This window comes from Ascaphus truei, chromosome 5 (genome assembly GCF_040206685.1).
Source record: "Ascaphus truei isolate aAscTru1 chromosome 5, aAscTru1.hap1, whole genome shotgun sequence".
Classification (NCBI taxonomy): domain Eukaryota; kingdom Metazoa; phylum Chordata; class Amphibia; order Anura; family Ascaphidae; genus Ascaphus; species Ascaphus truei.
The window spans coordinates 286,200,080-286,214,763 of NC_134487.1; the positions used below are offsets into that span (position 1 = coordinate 286,200,080).

The 14,684-nt window shown below is 46.8% G+C and overlaps 1 protein-coding gene across 1 annotated transcript in view; it reads right to left on the bottom strand.

Moving 5' to 3' along the window:
- LOC142496092 (thromboxane-A synthase-like) overlaps positions 1–14,684 on the bottom strand; it is an 83,562-nt gene that overhangs the window by 13,266 nt on the left and 55,612 nt on the right. Inside the window, 3 exon segments of the mRNA XM_075602486.1 lie at positions 6,710–6,840; positions 8,604–8,755; positions 13,048–13,136. Of these exon segments, the coding sequence (XP_075458601.1) occupies positions 6,710–6,840; positions 8,604–8,755; positions 13,048–13,136 (372 nt within the window).

Consider the following 14,684-nt stretch of genomic DNA (forward strand, 5'->3'; position numbering starts at 1 on the left):
TTCAATCTTTCTGTTCATTTGTGTAAGACTGCAAAAGTACCGTGTTTTGATGTTGGAAGTGGACAAGCCACTTCCAACCCTGAGTCAGGGATATCTAAGTTAAGTTATCGCTCAGGTGAGCAGCTTTTGTTTTGATCTGTTTTCTGTTGTATGCACTGTGGCAGTCTCAGTGCCTGGGACTGAATAAACCAGGCATAGCCTGTTTAAAGGAACAGTACGTGACGCCTCATCATTTAACCTACCCTAAAAGACCGTGTTCTAAACAGTCCCGGACAAACGACGGAGCCCCGGAGTAAGCCGTTTGTCACATATGGTGGAGAATGCGGGCAGAGCACTAGGGGGTCTGCGGGTTGAAGAACTTTGAAAAAAAAAAAAAAAAAAAAGTTTTTTTCATCCTCTGCAAACAAGATGGAAGACGTGGTGGGTGCGCTGGTACGCAATGTCGCTGCCCAGAAAGACGCGAATGAAACCCAGCAACAGCTGTTAATAGCCCAGCAAGAAACTAATGCAAACCAGCAGCAGACGAATGCAGCCCAGCAACAGCTGCTAATAGCCCAGCAAGAGATTAATGCCAACCAGCAACAGGCGAATGCCAACCAGCAACAGGCGAATGCAAACCAGCAACAGACGAATGAAGCCCTGCAAAACGCGAATGCAAACCAGCAAGAGACAAACCGCTTGCTGAGAGAGGAGCAACAGCGGTTCGCTCAGGGCTTACAGCAGGAACTCGAGATCCTGAGGGGGACTATCAGTAACCTTCCACTGGCAGCGGCAGCCCCAGTACCGAAAATGACCAGGGCAAGCCACTACCTTCAGAAGATGGGACCCTCGGATGATGTGGAAGCCTATCTTCTCACGTTTGAACGCCCGGCACAGAGAGAGGGATGGCCAGAAGCTGAGTGGGCTGGTCTAATCGCACCCTTCCTAAGCGGCGAACCCCAGAAGGCTTACTTTGATCTAGAGCCAGCCGAAGCTAACGTCTATGCAAAATTGAAGTTCGAGATCCTCGCCCGCCTCGGCGTAACCACGGCTGTTCGCGCCCAAAGGTTTCACGCATGGTCCTTCACGATGGATAAAGCCACCCGAAGCCAGATGTATGACCTCATCCACCTCGCCCGGAAGTGGCTACAACCCGAGATCAACTCAGCCAGCCACATCGTGGAACGGTTGGTCATGGACCAGTTCTTGAGGAAACTTCCCTCTGCCTTACGCCGTTGGGTCAGTCGGAGTGACCCCCACAATGCGGATGAGCTTGTGGCCCTCGTAGAAAGGTACAATGCAGCAGAAGAGCACCCGCAACCCACAGTCGTGGAGCAACCCCACTACCCGAGGTTCCAGGACTCTTCCAGAGACGGTAAAAGGGTACCGGGGTTAAGGGGCGCTGAAGAGCGGCGACCACCTTCACGCAGCACCAGCAACAGTGGTTCGCACACTAAGGGCAATAGCCAACATGGGGAGCCGGGAAAAGGCTCTAAGTGGGACACAGACTATGTACCTAAATGTGTAAATTGTCATGAGAGGGGCCACACAGCAAAAATCTGCCCACTAAATGATGAGCCCATGCAATGCAACAGCGTGGAACCTTATTCGCTGTTGTCCCAATGTATGGGCCCTAGCCCAGAGGACCCCTTGAATAACCATCTGTGGGCATTTGTAAAGGTTAATGGTAAGAGGGTTCGGGCACTTCTTGACTCTGGGAGCATGGTCACACTAGTGTCCGAATACCTCTTGCCCATTAAGAAGAAACAGGGAAACAGTTCACAAAGAGTGGCAATTTGTTGTATACATGGGGATAATCATGAATATTCCACTGTTGATGTTTTTTTTGAAACAGAGTTTGGTTCTTTAGATTTCAAGGTGGGTATTGTACCCAAACTGGCACATGATGTGTTAATAGGGACCGACTTTCCCCATTTTCTAAAAATGTGGTCCCCCGCTCAGAATAGCGCCCAGAGTTCAATAGCGGACCATAACGAAGTATTAGAAGAAACAAATCCTTTCCCTTTTTCAGAAATGGAGGTTGACGAGGGCCCAAATAAGAAGGGGGAAAAGGAGGAGTGCTGTAAAATTCCCTTCCCCATCACTACTTTGGTAGGGAATACCCCAAATCAAGATGTTGAGCAGACACTTACCACCCCAGAACCGGATAAGACCCTCGCTGACCTAGAGGTCAGTCCTGGGAGTTTTAAGAAGGCCCAGTGGGAGGACCCCACATTAGCGGTAGCAAGGGGAAATATACGGGACCAGAATAGTACTCCTGGCCAACCAGATAGGTCACTTGCTTACCCCTACTTCGAGGTAGAGAACGACCTAGTATATCGGGTTGATAAAAGGAAATCAGTTACAACTAAACAATTGTTGGTACCACGGACATTCCGTAACGTAGTATTACACCTCGCACATAGTCATCCATTGGGGGGACACCTAGGGGTGGAAAAGACAAAAGAAAAGGTTCTCCGAAGCTTCTATTGGCCTGGGGTTCTGGCAGAAATTACGAATTATTGTTCCTCATGCCCAGAATGTCAGATCACCGCCCCATTCAAGGCGTACCGCAGCCCATTGGTACCCCTTCCCATAATAGAGGTACCATTTGACCGGATTGCTATGGATCTAGTAGGACCCCTAATAAAGTCTGCTAGGGGACATCAGCATATATTGGTAATATTAGATTATGCCACCCGATATCCGGAGGCAGTTCCCCTACGTAGCACCTCAGCTAAAAACATAGCAAAAGAGTTAGTAGTTCTGTTTTCCCGGGTCGGGATTCCTAAAGAGATTCTATCTGACCAGGGAACACCATTTATGTCCCAAGTAACGAAAGAGCTATGTAAACTCCTAAAAATCAAGCATCTCAGAACCTCAGTCTATCATCCACAAACAGATGGTTTAGTGGAAAGGTTCAATAAAACCTTAAAGAGCATGTTACGGCGGGCGGTTGATAAAGATGGGAAAAACTGGGATTGTTTGTTACCGTACCTGTTATTTGCCATTAGGGAAGTTCCCCAATCATCCACTGGCTTCTCCCCGTTTGAACTATTGTATGGCCGACACCCAAGGGGCTTACTGGATATAGCCAAAGAGACTTGGGAACACGAGGTTACCCCTTACAGAAGTGTAATAGAGCATGTTGCCCAGATGCAGGACCGCATTGCTGCAGTCCTACCCATAGTGAGGGAACACATGGAGAAAGCTCAAGAAGCACAGAGGAATACATATAATAAGGGTGCTAGGGTCAGAATTTTTTCTCCAGGTGATAGGGTACTAGTTCTGGTTCCCACCGTGGAGAGTAAATTCCTTGCTAAATGGCATGGGCCATATGAGGTCTTGGAAAGAGTGGGAGAAGTAAATTATAAGGTAAGACAGCCAGGTAGGAGGAAACCTGAGCAAATTTACCATATAAACCTACTCAAGCCCTGGAAAGATAGAGAAGTCTTGTTAACCCTAGTACCCCCAGGTCCGTCAGAGAATCAAGAAACTGACCCAGAGGTTAGCATAGCTGAAACCCTGTCTGTTCATCAGAAACGAGAGGTTCAGAATTTAGTGAAAAGAAACAAAGAAATCTTCTCTATACGGCCAGGTAGAACTAGCGTAATTGAACATGACCTAGTCTCTGAACCGGGGGTCCGAGTTAACCTTAAACCGTACCGAATCCCAGAGGCCAAAAGAAAGGCTATAAGTTTAGAGGTTAAAAAAATGCTAAAACTAGGTGTAATTGAGGAATCCCAAAGTGGGTGGAACAGCCCTATAGTCTTAGTCCCAAAGCCAGATGGTACAACAAGGTTTTGTAATGACTACCGGAAACTAAACGCGGTGTCAAAATTTGATACTTATCCTATGCCCAGGGTAGATGAACTTGTAGAGAGACTGGGCAAAGCCCGATATCTCACAACCCTAGACCTAACAAAAGGGTACTGGCAGGTTCCCCTCACAGAAAGGGCAAAAGAAAAGACAGCCTTCTCAACCCCAGACGGCCTCTTTCAGTATAAGGTGTTGCCTTTTGGCTTACATGGAGCTCCCGCCACATTCCAAAGAATGATGGATAAAATTTTAAAACCACATGCTCGGTATGCTGCCGCCTACCTGGATGATGTGGTAATCCATAGTGAAGATTGGCAATCCCACCTTCCAAAGGTCCAAGCTGTGCTTGACGCAGTCCGGTCTGCTGGACTAACTGCTAACCCCGCTAAATGCACTATTGGTCTGGAGGAGGCCAAGTATCTGGGATATTCTATTGGCAGAGGTTTACTCAAACCCCAAACACTCAAAGTGGAGGCGATACAAAATTGGCCAAGGCCAGTTACAAAAAAACAAGTAAGGACCTTTTTGGGGTTAATTGGGTACTATAGAAGGTTTATTCCCAATTTTGCAACTAAGGCAACCCCACTAACTGACCTCACAAAAGCAAGAGGACCGCTAATGGTAAAGTGGTCCCCCGAAACCGAACAGGCCTTTAGAAGCCTGAAAGAAGCTCTCTGTGCCCAACCAGTGTTGGTCACACCTGACTTCTCCAAAGAGTTCGTAGTCCAAACCGACGCATCTGAGGTAGGGCTGGGGGCGGTACTCTCCCAGGAGTCTCAAGGTGAGGAGCACCCCATCCTTTATTTAAGTAGGAAACTAAATCCCCAGGAGAAAAATTACTCCATAGTAGAGAAAGAGTGTCTCGCAATAAAGTGGGCTGTAGAGACGCTCAAATACTACCTGTTGGGGAGAAAATTCCGGTTGGTCACAGATCATGCACCCCTTACCTGGATGTGTCAAAACAGGGAAAAGAATGCTAGAGTGACCAGGTGGTTCCTAAGCCTACAACCCTTTAAATTTTCTGTGGAACACAGGTCAGGGCACAAACATGGCAATGCTGACGGGTTGTCAAGGATGCACTCCCTAATATCCATGGTCGCTCATCCCTCGAGGTCTGAGCTGGGGGGGAGGATATGTGACAGAAACCAGGGGATGGTAATAAATTCCGTATATAGGGCTCCCAGGATACTAGACAGTTTCTATCCTGTTTGGCCTGGGAGTGCAGCCTTATAATACATACACTCCATCCCACAGTTTGGCAAGCGCTGGAACTGAGGGATGAGAGATCCAGACCAGAGTTTGTCTGCTGCCTGATTTCTGTCACCTGTCATGCTAATTAGGAATCAGGTATGAAAGACTGATTTCCTGTTTGCTCTGGGCTCCCCACAAGAGCCAGGAGGCTGGAAGGCTGCTGAACTACAGAGGGGAGAAGCCTCTTCCCCAAACAGGTTCAATCTTTCTGTTCATTTGTGTAAGACTGCAAAAGTACCGTGTTTTGATGTTGGAAGTGGACAAGCCACTTCCAACCCTGAGTCAGGGATATCTAAGTTAAGTTATCGCTCAGGTGAGCAGCTTTTGTTTTGATCTGTTTTCTGATGTATGCACTGTGGCAGTCTCAGTGCCTGGGACTGAATAAACCAGGCATAGCCTGTTTAAAGGAACAGTACGTGACGCCTCATCATTTAACCTACCCTAAAAGACCGTGTTCTAAACAGTCCCGGACAAACGACGGAGCCCCGGAGTAAGCCGTTTGTCACAGTGTGTAACTAAATGTATCCGTGTGTGTGCGTGTGTAACTAAATGTATCCGTGTGTGTGCGTGTGTAACTAAATGTATCTGTGTGTGTGTGTGTGTGTGTGTGTGTGTGTGTGTGTGTGTGTGTGTGTGTGTGTGTGTGTGTGTGTGTGTGTGTGTAACTAAATGTATCTGTGTGTGTGCGTGTGTAACTAAATGTATCCGTGTGTGCGCGTGTGTAACTAAATGTATCCGTGTGTGTGCGTGTGTAACTAAATGTATCCGTGTGTGTGCGTGTGTAACTAAATGTATCTGTGTGTGTGTGTGTGTGTAACTAAATGTATCTGTGTGTGTGCGTGTGTAACTAAATGTATCTGTGTGTGTGCGTGTGTAACTAAATGTAGCCGTGTGTGTCCGTGTGTAACTAAATGTATCTGTGTGTGCATGTGTAACTAAATGTATCTGTGTGTGTGCGCGTGTGTAAGTAAATGTATCCGTGTGTGCGCGTGTAAGTAAATGTATCTGTGTGCATATGTACGTACGTATACGTGTGTGTGTGTATGTGTAAATGTATGTGTGCGTGTGTAAATGCACCTATCGTGTGTGTGTGGTTCCAAATGTTCTGCACATGTTCCAAATGTTCTGTATACACATTGATACATTACATGAACATTACATGAACATTAAAAATACATGTTGCAGGTTTTACAAAGATTTGACATTGCTCTCCAAATTGATATTGCTGTGCGCATCCTCTGCATAATTACATTGCTGTGCGCACACATCCAGATGTTCACTGCTCAGTATTTCAGGTCTCTGCAGAAGTAATGAGGTTGATGCATCTTAGTCATCTGTACTATTTCGCTTTGCAACAACGGCCTCTCTGGCAGAAAAGGGGCAATTTCACAACAATCAACTGTTCTAGTAAACAGGCGAGTTTACGGGGGATAGTATGGCTAGCTTTGAAGTGGGAGATTTATAGGACTCCAACTGCGTCAGGCACAGAAAGAAAATTAGACTAAGTATTGTGGGGCAAGAATTCGGTGTGCCTATGAAATAGCGAGTACACATCTCTGTATATTATTAATGCCATTAAACTAAATTATTGTTACTGTAGCAGCACAAAGACACACAAAAGAGCAGAGTGCTGTGCAGTGAGCAATGAGATTCCTGGTACCTCGTTAGCTGATTGGCGATCTCTCAAAGCAATCATGTCCCTGAAGACCTTGAGGAAGAAGCGGTTTATCTGGTCCCGGTTCTTATTGGGCAGCCAGCGAGCGATGGGAATCATGATGGAGGGAAACGCCACTGCCTCGGGAAGAAGGGAAGTTCAATTAGTGGGAGAAAGGACGGGGAAAATCAGTGTACAAACTGTGCAGAGAGGGGATGGGGCCAAATATAAAATGGATCAACCTTAGAATTGGAGATTATTATTATTATTATTAAACTCGCTTAGATTGTAAGCTCTTTGGGGCAGGGACTCATTTTCCGAAATGTCACTTTTATGTCTGAAGCGCTTCTTCCCATTATGTGTTATTTTATATTATTATGTCACGTGTGTTACTGCTGTGAAGCGCTATGTACAATAATGGCACTATATAAAAAGAGACATACATACAGTATATGCATACGGTACATACATACAACCCCTTCTCTGCCAAAGGACTCGGTTCATGAAAATACAAACACCAAAAATATAGGATAAAGTATCTGTTGTCTAAATTTGGCACAGGTTGAACTTGATGGACGTATGTTCTTTTTCAACCTCATCGACTATGTAACTATGTAAAAACTCCCAATGGTTTAATGACAAACTCTGTATTGCCATATGCCACAGCATGTTACTGGCCCCCTGTGGCAGTAAAGGGGTTAAAAAGCTTTAAACTGTAGTCCTGTTGGTGATAGAGAGGCCTGCCATGTATTTCTGTGCCAGCTGAAAGGGGTCATAAGGGTTTGTCACATTTATTTTCACAAGGACTCCCCCGTATATAGGAGGAATGAGTTTCTGAAACATCCCCATCAGTTCATCAACAGTTCAACATCATTAATATCCCTCTGAACCTGGTTAGAAATGGGAATCCAATCATTGGTACGTCATTGCACATTTACAGTATTACAATAAGGTGTGCGTTAATGTACAGGTCAATTCCTATTTTAATTGCAGTGCTAAATCTTCCACCAAGACGACGATCCAACATCTCGCCAGAATTACTTTGGCCATGGGAAACTGCTCCGCTTTGTCCGAGGCGTCCATGGGTGACAGAGCACCCTGCCGCCGAGGCCCTGGGCAAGTTAGGCGAAGCAGTGGGTAGTCGGATGTGTGCACGCTGCACGGTGATACCTCATTACACTAGGATTCCTAGCCCACTGTTTCTCCAGCTTTTTGGTAACACATTTGTATTTATTTATATGATCCAGGTTCAAAAGGCATCCAAACAAATGGTCAATAGTTAAGGGGGAAGTCCCGTTTAGGACCAAAGTGCACGGATAGCAGGAACATGTCTAGGACGTTACATATTGGTGATGGGTTTCGGTTAAAACACCTATAAGTCTTTGATTTCATCTGACTGCTCCCTTTTTTCTGATGACACTGTGTGTTTAACAAGAGATTCTACATCTTTATTGGCTCTCTGATTAAGACCGGGTGGATGGGATGAGGATAAAGAAAACACTTGATTAAATTAAAAGGCAGACACAGATTTGCTTTTAGTTAAGATGTGTTCAAGGACTCAAATAGATTGTTAGAATGTTTACAAAAAGTCCTTTTTTTTGGCCGGCTTGGAGGTATTGCACTATGTTATTAAAAAGCCCAACACATCTTGTTAGAGATTAAAATTGAATACTTTTACTTCTAAGCTTTACATTTATAAATTACAGAGTTATTATAACAGGGTGTAAAGGCAAATTGGTATGTCAATGAGTTTAATTCTAATGCGAAAACTTTCACCACCACCCTTTAATGACATGATTTGCCGTTCCATGGTTAACCATTTAGGTTATTTAGGATCAGGCGCCCAAGCACCTCTCTCTCCCCCCCCCCCCAGCCCCTCTCCCCCCCACCGCACACTTACACGACATCAGCACAAGAGGTTTGAATGGGGTGAAAAGTTCCAGGAACCTCTTGCTGTTCTGCACTAAGGGATGGTCCGGGTCTTTCTGAGAGTCAACCTGGGTCCCGAATGCCACACTCGCTACCGCATCCATGGTGAAACAGGCGTAACACCTGCAAGGGAAAGAAAAGAGCGGGTGTAACCCCTTCCCCGCCGAGTGAAAATCCTACGTGCCGTTATTCTGCTTTTCCATGCTGAATCCCCCTTTGTTCTGTATTAACACAGAAATCAGGGCAACTTAATGCTGAATTCTTAACCTTCGCTGCTAAAGGCAAGAATCACTTTGTTTTGCATGGTATTGTGAAAGGGTTAAGATCGTATGTGGCTAGTTTGACACTGAAATGGTAACCATGATTCGAGTACACTATCCAGCCCATGCCAGATTGATTATTCTGTTGAAAAAAAATTGAAAATTGATAGCCAATTTACCGTATTTTTTTTTCCCTTGGAGAGTCCATCCATGACAGTGCTCCCCAATGGATTAAGTTCCACCCTCCAGCTGAGATAGCACTGAAATTTCTACCTGTGGGAGGACCTATAAATAGCCCCTCCTTTCCTCCCCAGGTAGTCTCAGGTCAAAAGCTGAAATATATCAATAGAAACATTAATATAATTTTAGACATAACTTTGGGAGGGGATTGGTGAGCACTGCCATGGACGGACTCTCCAGGAAAATAAAATTACGGTAAGTTGGGTATCAATTTTCTATTTTGCTGGTTGTCCCCATGGCAGTGGCCACCAATGGGACTTGCCAAAGCAGTACCCACATACAAAAGGGGGGGGGGGGGGTGTCCTAGAACAAACACTACACTCCTTGTCACTCAAATATAATCTTTTATTTAAGTTGTGATAATTATCTGCAGGACCCTCCTGCCAAAGCATGCATCTACAGAGAGACATGTACAGCCACAGAATAGTACTTAATAAAACGTACGAATTCTATATTAACGCCCTGCAGAAATCTGTGCAGGAAGCCTGCACCTTTGCTGTGCTGAATGTAGCCCTGTCTCTCGCAGAATGGGCTTTTACCAGCACTGGGCTCGAATTTTCTGAATAGTATAGGCCTCCTTGATAGCCATTAAGATCTAGTGACTTATCGTAGACTGAGGCTGCTTGCCCCTTCATTCATCTCTTTGGAAGGATGAACAGCCGCTCTGACCTCCAAAATCCTTCTGTTCTGGAAAGGTAGAGTTTTAAACACCTTACCATGTCTAAAGTATGTAGAATTCGTTTTTTGTCATTTGTTTCGGGCAAAATTAGAGTAATATTACCTCCTGGTTGGGATGGGATTTTGAAACGTCCTTGGCTAATTAGAATTGAATTGGCCTCAAGACGACCTTGTCTTGATGGAAGATCAGAGAAAGTTCCTTTACCGACAATGCCTGTAATTCACCAATCCTACTTGCCAACGTCACTGTTGTCAACAGGACCGTCTTTAACGTTAGGTCCGTATCTGAAGCTTGAGAAGCTTCTCAATGGGGCATGTGTTTAGAGCCCGTAATACTAATGGTAAATCCCAAAAATGAACTGGATCCTTATTGTGGTCTGATTTTTTTCAAAGCTTGAGAATCGACCTATGAGATCTATGGCAGCAAAGTGCTTTCCTAGCAGTGCTGATAGTGTGGACACTGGTACCATCAGTGAGCTAGTGCTGAATCCCAGCTCTAGACCCTCTTACAGGAGCTCCAGAATTGTGAGAGGAAGAGGTTCCAAGAAGCTTACATTTTTGTGTTGACACCACAGAGGGAATCACTGTCAGAATCTATGGTACACTGTAGAAGTCGTTTTCTTCCTTGCCACCATCAAGGATTGTACCACCTTGTGTGACAGCTCTCTGGATCTGAGCAGTTCCAGTTCAACCTCCATGCCTCTGGATTGTGGTGCTGCACTGTACCCTGGGATAGCAGGCCTTTAAAACACTGGCAGTTGCCATGGTTTATCTGCCAAGAGTTGGATAATGTGTGGGAACCAGACTCTGCATGGCCAATTTCAGGAGTATTGCAACCACCTCTGCCAACACTTGGTATCAGGGGAATTGGTCGAGGTAGTGGAATATTTGTATTCCCTCCTTCCTTAACTCGGCGATGAGTTTTATTAACACCCTTGTGAATGTTCTCAGCAAAGTCGAGAGGCAAAAGGGAAGCGTTTTGAATTTATTAGTGCTTTATCCCTATCGCAAATTTTAGATACCTTTTGTATCCTAGATACCTTTTGTGTCCAACATATGGGCATGCAGAAGTACTGTAGGTATCATTCAGATCTACTGCCCTGGTCCTCTACTGAAGTAATGGTCTTGCAGGACTCCATCTTGAACTGTCTTACTTTGACACGTTTGTTTACTCCCCTTAGGTCTAGATGGACCTGAATTTTCCATTTGCCTTCTTTTCGGGGAACATTGGCGAGTAGATACCTCGATATTTCTCTTGTGGCGAAACCGGATGGATCACTCGGTCGTTCAACAGCTGTTAGACAATGTTGGTTAGGCCTCCCTGGCCAGCTTGTTTCCTGGCCATCAGAATCTTATAAACTTCTGTCTTCCAGATAACGTCTTGAACTCCAGACAACATCCCCTACCGACAACGTTGAGCATCCAGGAAACTAATAGTTTGTGCCCAAACGTTCTGAAATTGCTAGAGTCTTCATCCTACAGTACATGGGATGTTTGAGCTCTCCACAGCTCATGTGAACTTTCCCAGTTGCTCTATATTGGGGTCCACATTCCCTCGGCCCACAAATGAGAGCTCTGGCCTCTGCGCCACGATGTTGCTATTGAGGAACCCCTTTTGGACCTATAAGTTCACATGCCTCGGCCGTTAGACCTCTCACTCTTGAGGTCGAAAAAAACCCAAGACTTACCTCTGGAGGTTCTCTCAATGATGGAATCTAGTTTCCTGCCATTTGCAGCATGGCCTCCCAATGGCCCCCAGAACAGCAAACTCCTCGGAGTGAGGACGTCTGGTCTTCAGCGGGAGAGAGAGGCAGACAACTTCTGTGGATCGACTACTAGGTAATCAGGTAAGCCCCCTTCTATATTATAGAAAACACCTAACAGCTACCTCAGGTACGGTAGGACAGAAAGTAAGACTACCTGTGGAGGGAAGGAGGGGCTATTTATAGGTCCTCCCACAGGTAAATATTCCTGTCTTATCTCAGCTGGAGGGTGGAACTTAACGCATTGTTGACCACTGTCATGGAAACAGCCAGGAAATACATTGAGTTTCTTCTTTCTCCTGGATATAATATCCCTTCATGTGAATAGAATATTAAAGGTGCAGACCCATGTAGGAACAAATGTAACAAATTGACAGTGAAGTTTTACATTGTCAAAAACAGGGCAATTGATGCTGTGATCAGACAAGTATAAGACTTTTTACATCATTCATCCTGGAAATGTTTGGAAACATTGAAACCCGAGAGGCTTCTGCTTCCTACGCTGATCTTTTCTGAAAGGTATTAAGTACCAGGATTGAGACTATTCAACAGATAAATCTCAATAATTCAGGTGTAAGTGGTTAAAGTGATGCACTAAAACATTTATTTTATTTTATTTTCACACCCGAAGTAATGCTACTTCCCCCCTCCCCCCCCCCTTCAACGCAATTCTAATTCCACATTCTTTAGAAAGAAAACAGATTTGTGTCACATACACGATTGGTCACGGGGAACGTATGTGAAAGGGGTTAGCGAGACTAGCGACAACGTGGACATCACAATTGTTTCGCACTTTCCCGCGAGGCACTAAAATGAGCGCGCACACCCCAAAAATGTTCACCCCAATTACGCTGCCACCGCCAGGATTTATCAAAAGGTCTTAAAATCTAAGGCACCCTCGGTCCCCGTTGCCATCAGAAATATTCATACATTTAACAAGCACAATTAGGCAAATCAGGGTGGTATAAAGTGTCCAGAAATGAGAACACTCCCTTAAAAAAAAAAGTAGAGACGTTTAATTAGAGCTCAAAGACTTTTCTTATTAAGGGACCGTTCCAAGGATAATTCCCCCTTTTTTTCAGCATAGGTGAGAAGCAGGGGGCCCCCCCAAGTTATAAAAGAGACCCATGCAGAACTGCCATCTTGGTCCCCTAAAGGTGGTCACAACGGACAGGGAGTTTAAACACTGTAACATGAGCGTTCCTGTCCTTATCTCACCCGTATCCTGCCTCCCAGCTAAATTGGCTATTTAATGAGTAAAAGAAGTTGCGTAAATCAAATTACCTTATCATAAGGTAAAGCAAAAGAGATTAGCAATCACTCACTTTCCCTGCAGATTTCCCATTGTAAATAAAAAGAATATTTTCATTTTTCAGACCAGGAGTTACAGTCGCCAGTGGCAGCAAAGTGACTTAGATTCTAATGCCGCAGTTATTAGCAGCAGAGTCCGCGGTCAGAGGTCGGGGGCAGTTACCTTTGCACATTACACGGCTCTCCGGAGTCTGCAAATCCCCGTAGGTTACTCACCAACACGTCACAAGCATCGTTTATTAGGGGGCACATCTAGGGGATGAAGGAGGAAGGGAGCTTAGTGTGTGAGGCAGGGATGGGGGAGGGCGAGAGAGCGAGATGGTAGAGGGAGCGAGAGGGAGCGAGAGCGAGAGAGAGCGAGAGAGAGCGAGATGGGAGAGGGAGATGGGAGAGAGAAAGCGAGAGAGCGCGAGATGGGAGAGGAAGAGCGCGCGAGATGGGAGAGGAAGAGCGCGCGAGATGGGAGAAGAAGAGCGCGCGAGATGGGAGAGGAAGAGCGCGCGAGATGGGAGAGGAAGAGCGCGCGAGATGGGAGAAGAAGAGCGCGCGAGATGGGAGAGGAAGAGCGCGCGAGGTGGGAGAGGAAGAGCGCGCGAGATGGGAGAGGAAGAGCGCGCGAGATTGGAGAGGAAGAGCGCGCGAGATGGGAGAGGAAGAGCGCGAGATGGGAGAGAGAGAGAGCGCGAGATGGGAGAGAGAGAGCGCGCGAGATGGGAGAGGAAGAGCGCGCGAGATGGGAGAGGAAGAGCGCGAGATGGGAGAGAGAGAGAGAGCGCGAGATGGGAGAGAGAGAGCGCGCGAGATGGGAGAGGAAGAGCGCGCGAGATGGGAGAGGAAGAGCGCGAGATGGGAGAGAGAGAGCGCGCGAGATGGGAGAGGAAGAGCGCGCGAGATGGGAGAGGCAGAACGCGCGAGATTGGAGAGGAAGAGCGCGCGAGATGGGAGAGGAAGAGCGCGAGATGGGAGAGAGAGAGCGCGCGAGATGGGAGAGGAAGAGCGCGTGAGATGGGAGAGGAAGAGCGCGAGATGGGAGAGAGAGAGCGCGCGAGATGGGAGAGGAAGAGTGCGCGAGATGGGAGAGGAAGAGAGCGCGAGATGGGAGAGGAAGAGAGCGCGAGATGGGAGAGGGAGAGAGAGCGCGAGATGGGAGAGAGAGCGCGAGATGGGAGAGAGAGCGCAAGATGGGAGAGAGAGCGCGAGGAGAGAGAGCGCAAGATGGGAGAGAGAGCGCGAGATGGGAGAGAGAGCGCGAGATGGGAGAGAGAGCGCGAGATGGGAGAGGGAGCGCGAGATGGGAGAGGGAGAGCGAGATGGGAGAGGGAGAGAGCGCGAGATGGGCGAGGAATAGAGAGAGAGAGCACGAGATGGGAGAGAGTGAGAGATGTGAGAGAGAGCAAGAGATGGGAGAGAGAGCGAGAGATGGGAGAGAGAGAGAGCAAGAGATGGGAGAGAGAGAGAGCAAGAGATGGGAGAGAGAGAGCGATATGGGAGAGAGAGAGGGAGAGTGAGAGGGAGTCTGGATGAAGGATGAGAGAGAGAGGGATGTGCAGGATGGAGGGATATTGGGAGTGAGATGGAGACAGGTAGAGTGAGAGAGATTTATTTATAAAATGTGCTACCAGGAAGTAATACATTGAGAGTAAGGCCAGGTCCCCGCTGGCTACTGCAGTGCCCGCTGTGGTGGACACTGCAGGGACAAGAGCTGCCCCACAATGGGGCCAGGCCCGCTGCGAGGGGGGACTACCGCGCTGCGCCAACAGAAACTCCTGCTCTCAAGAAAATTGAGAGCAGGAGTCACGA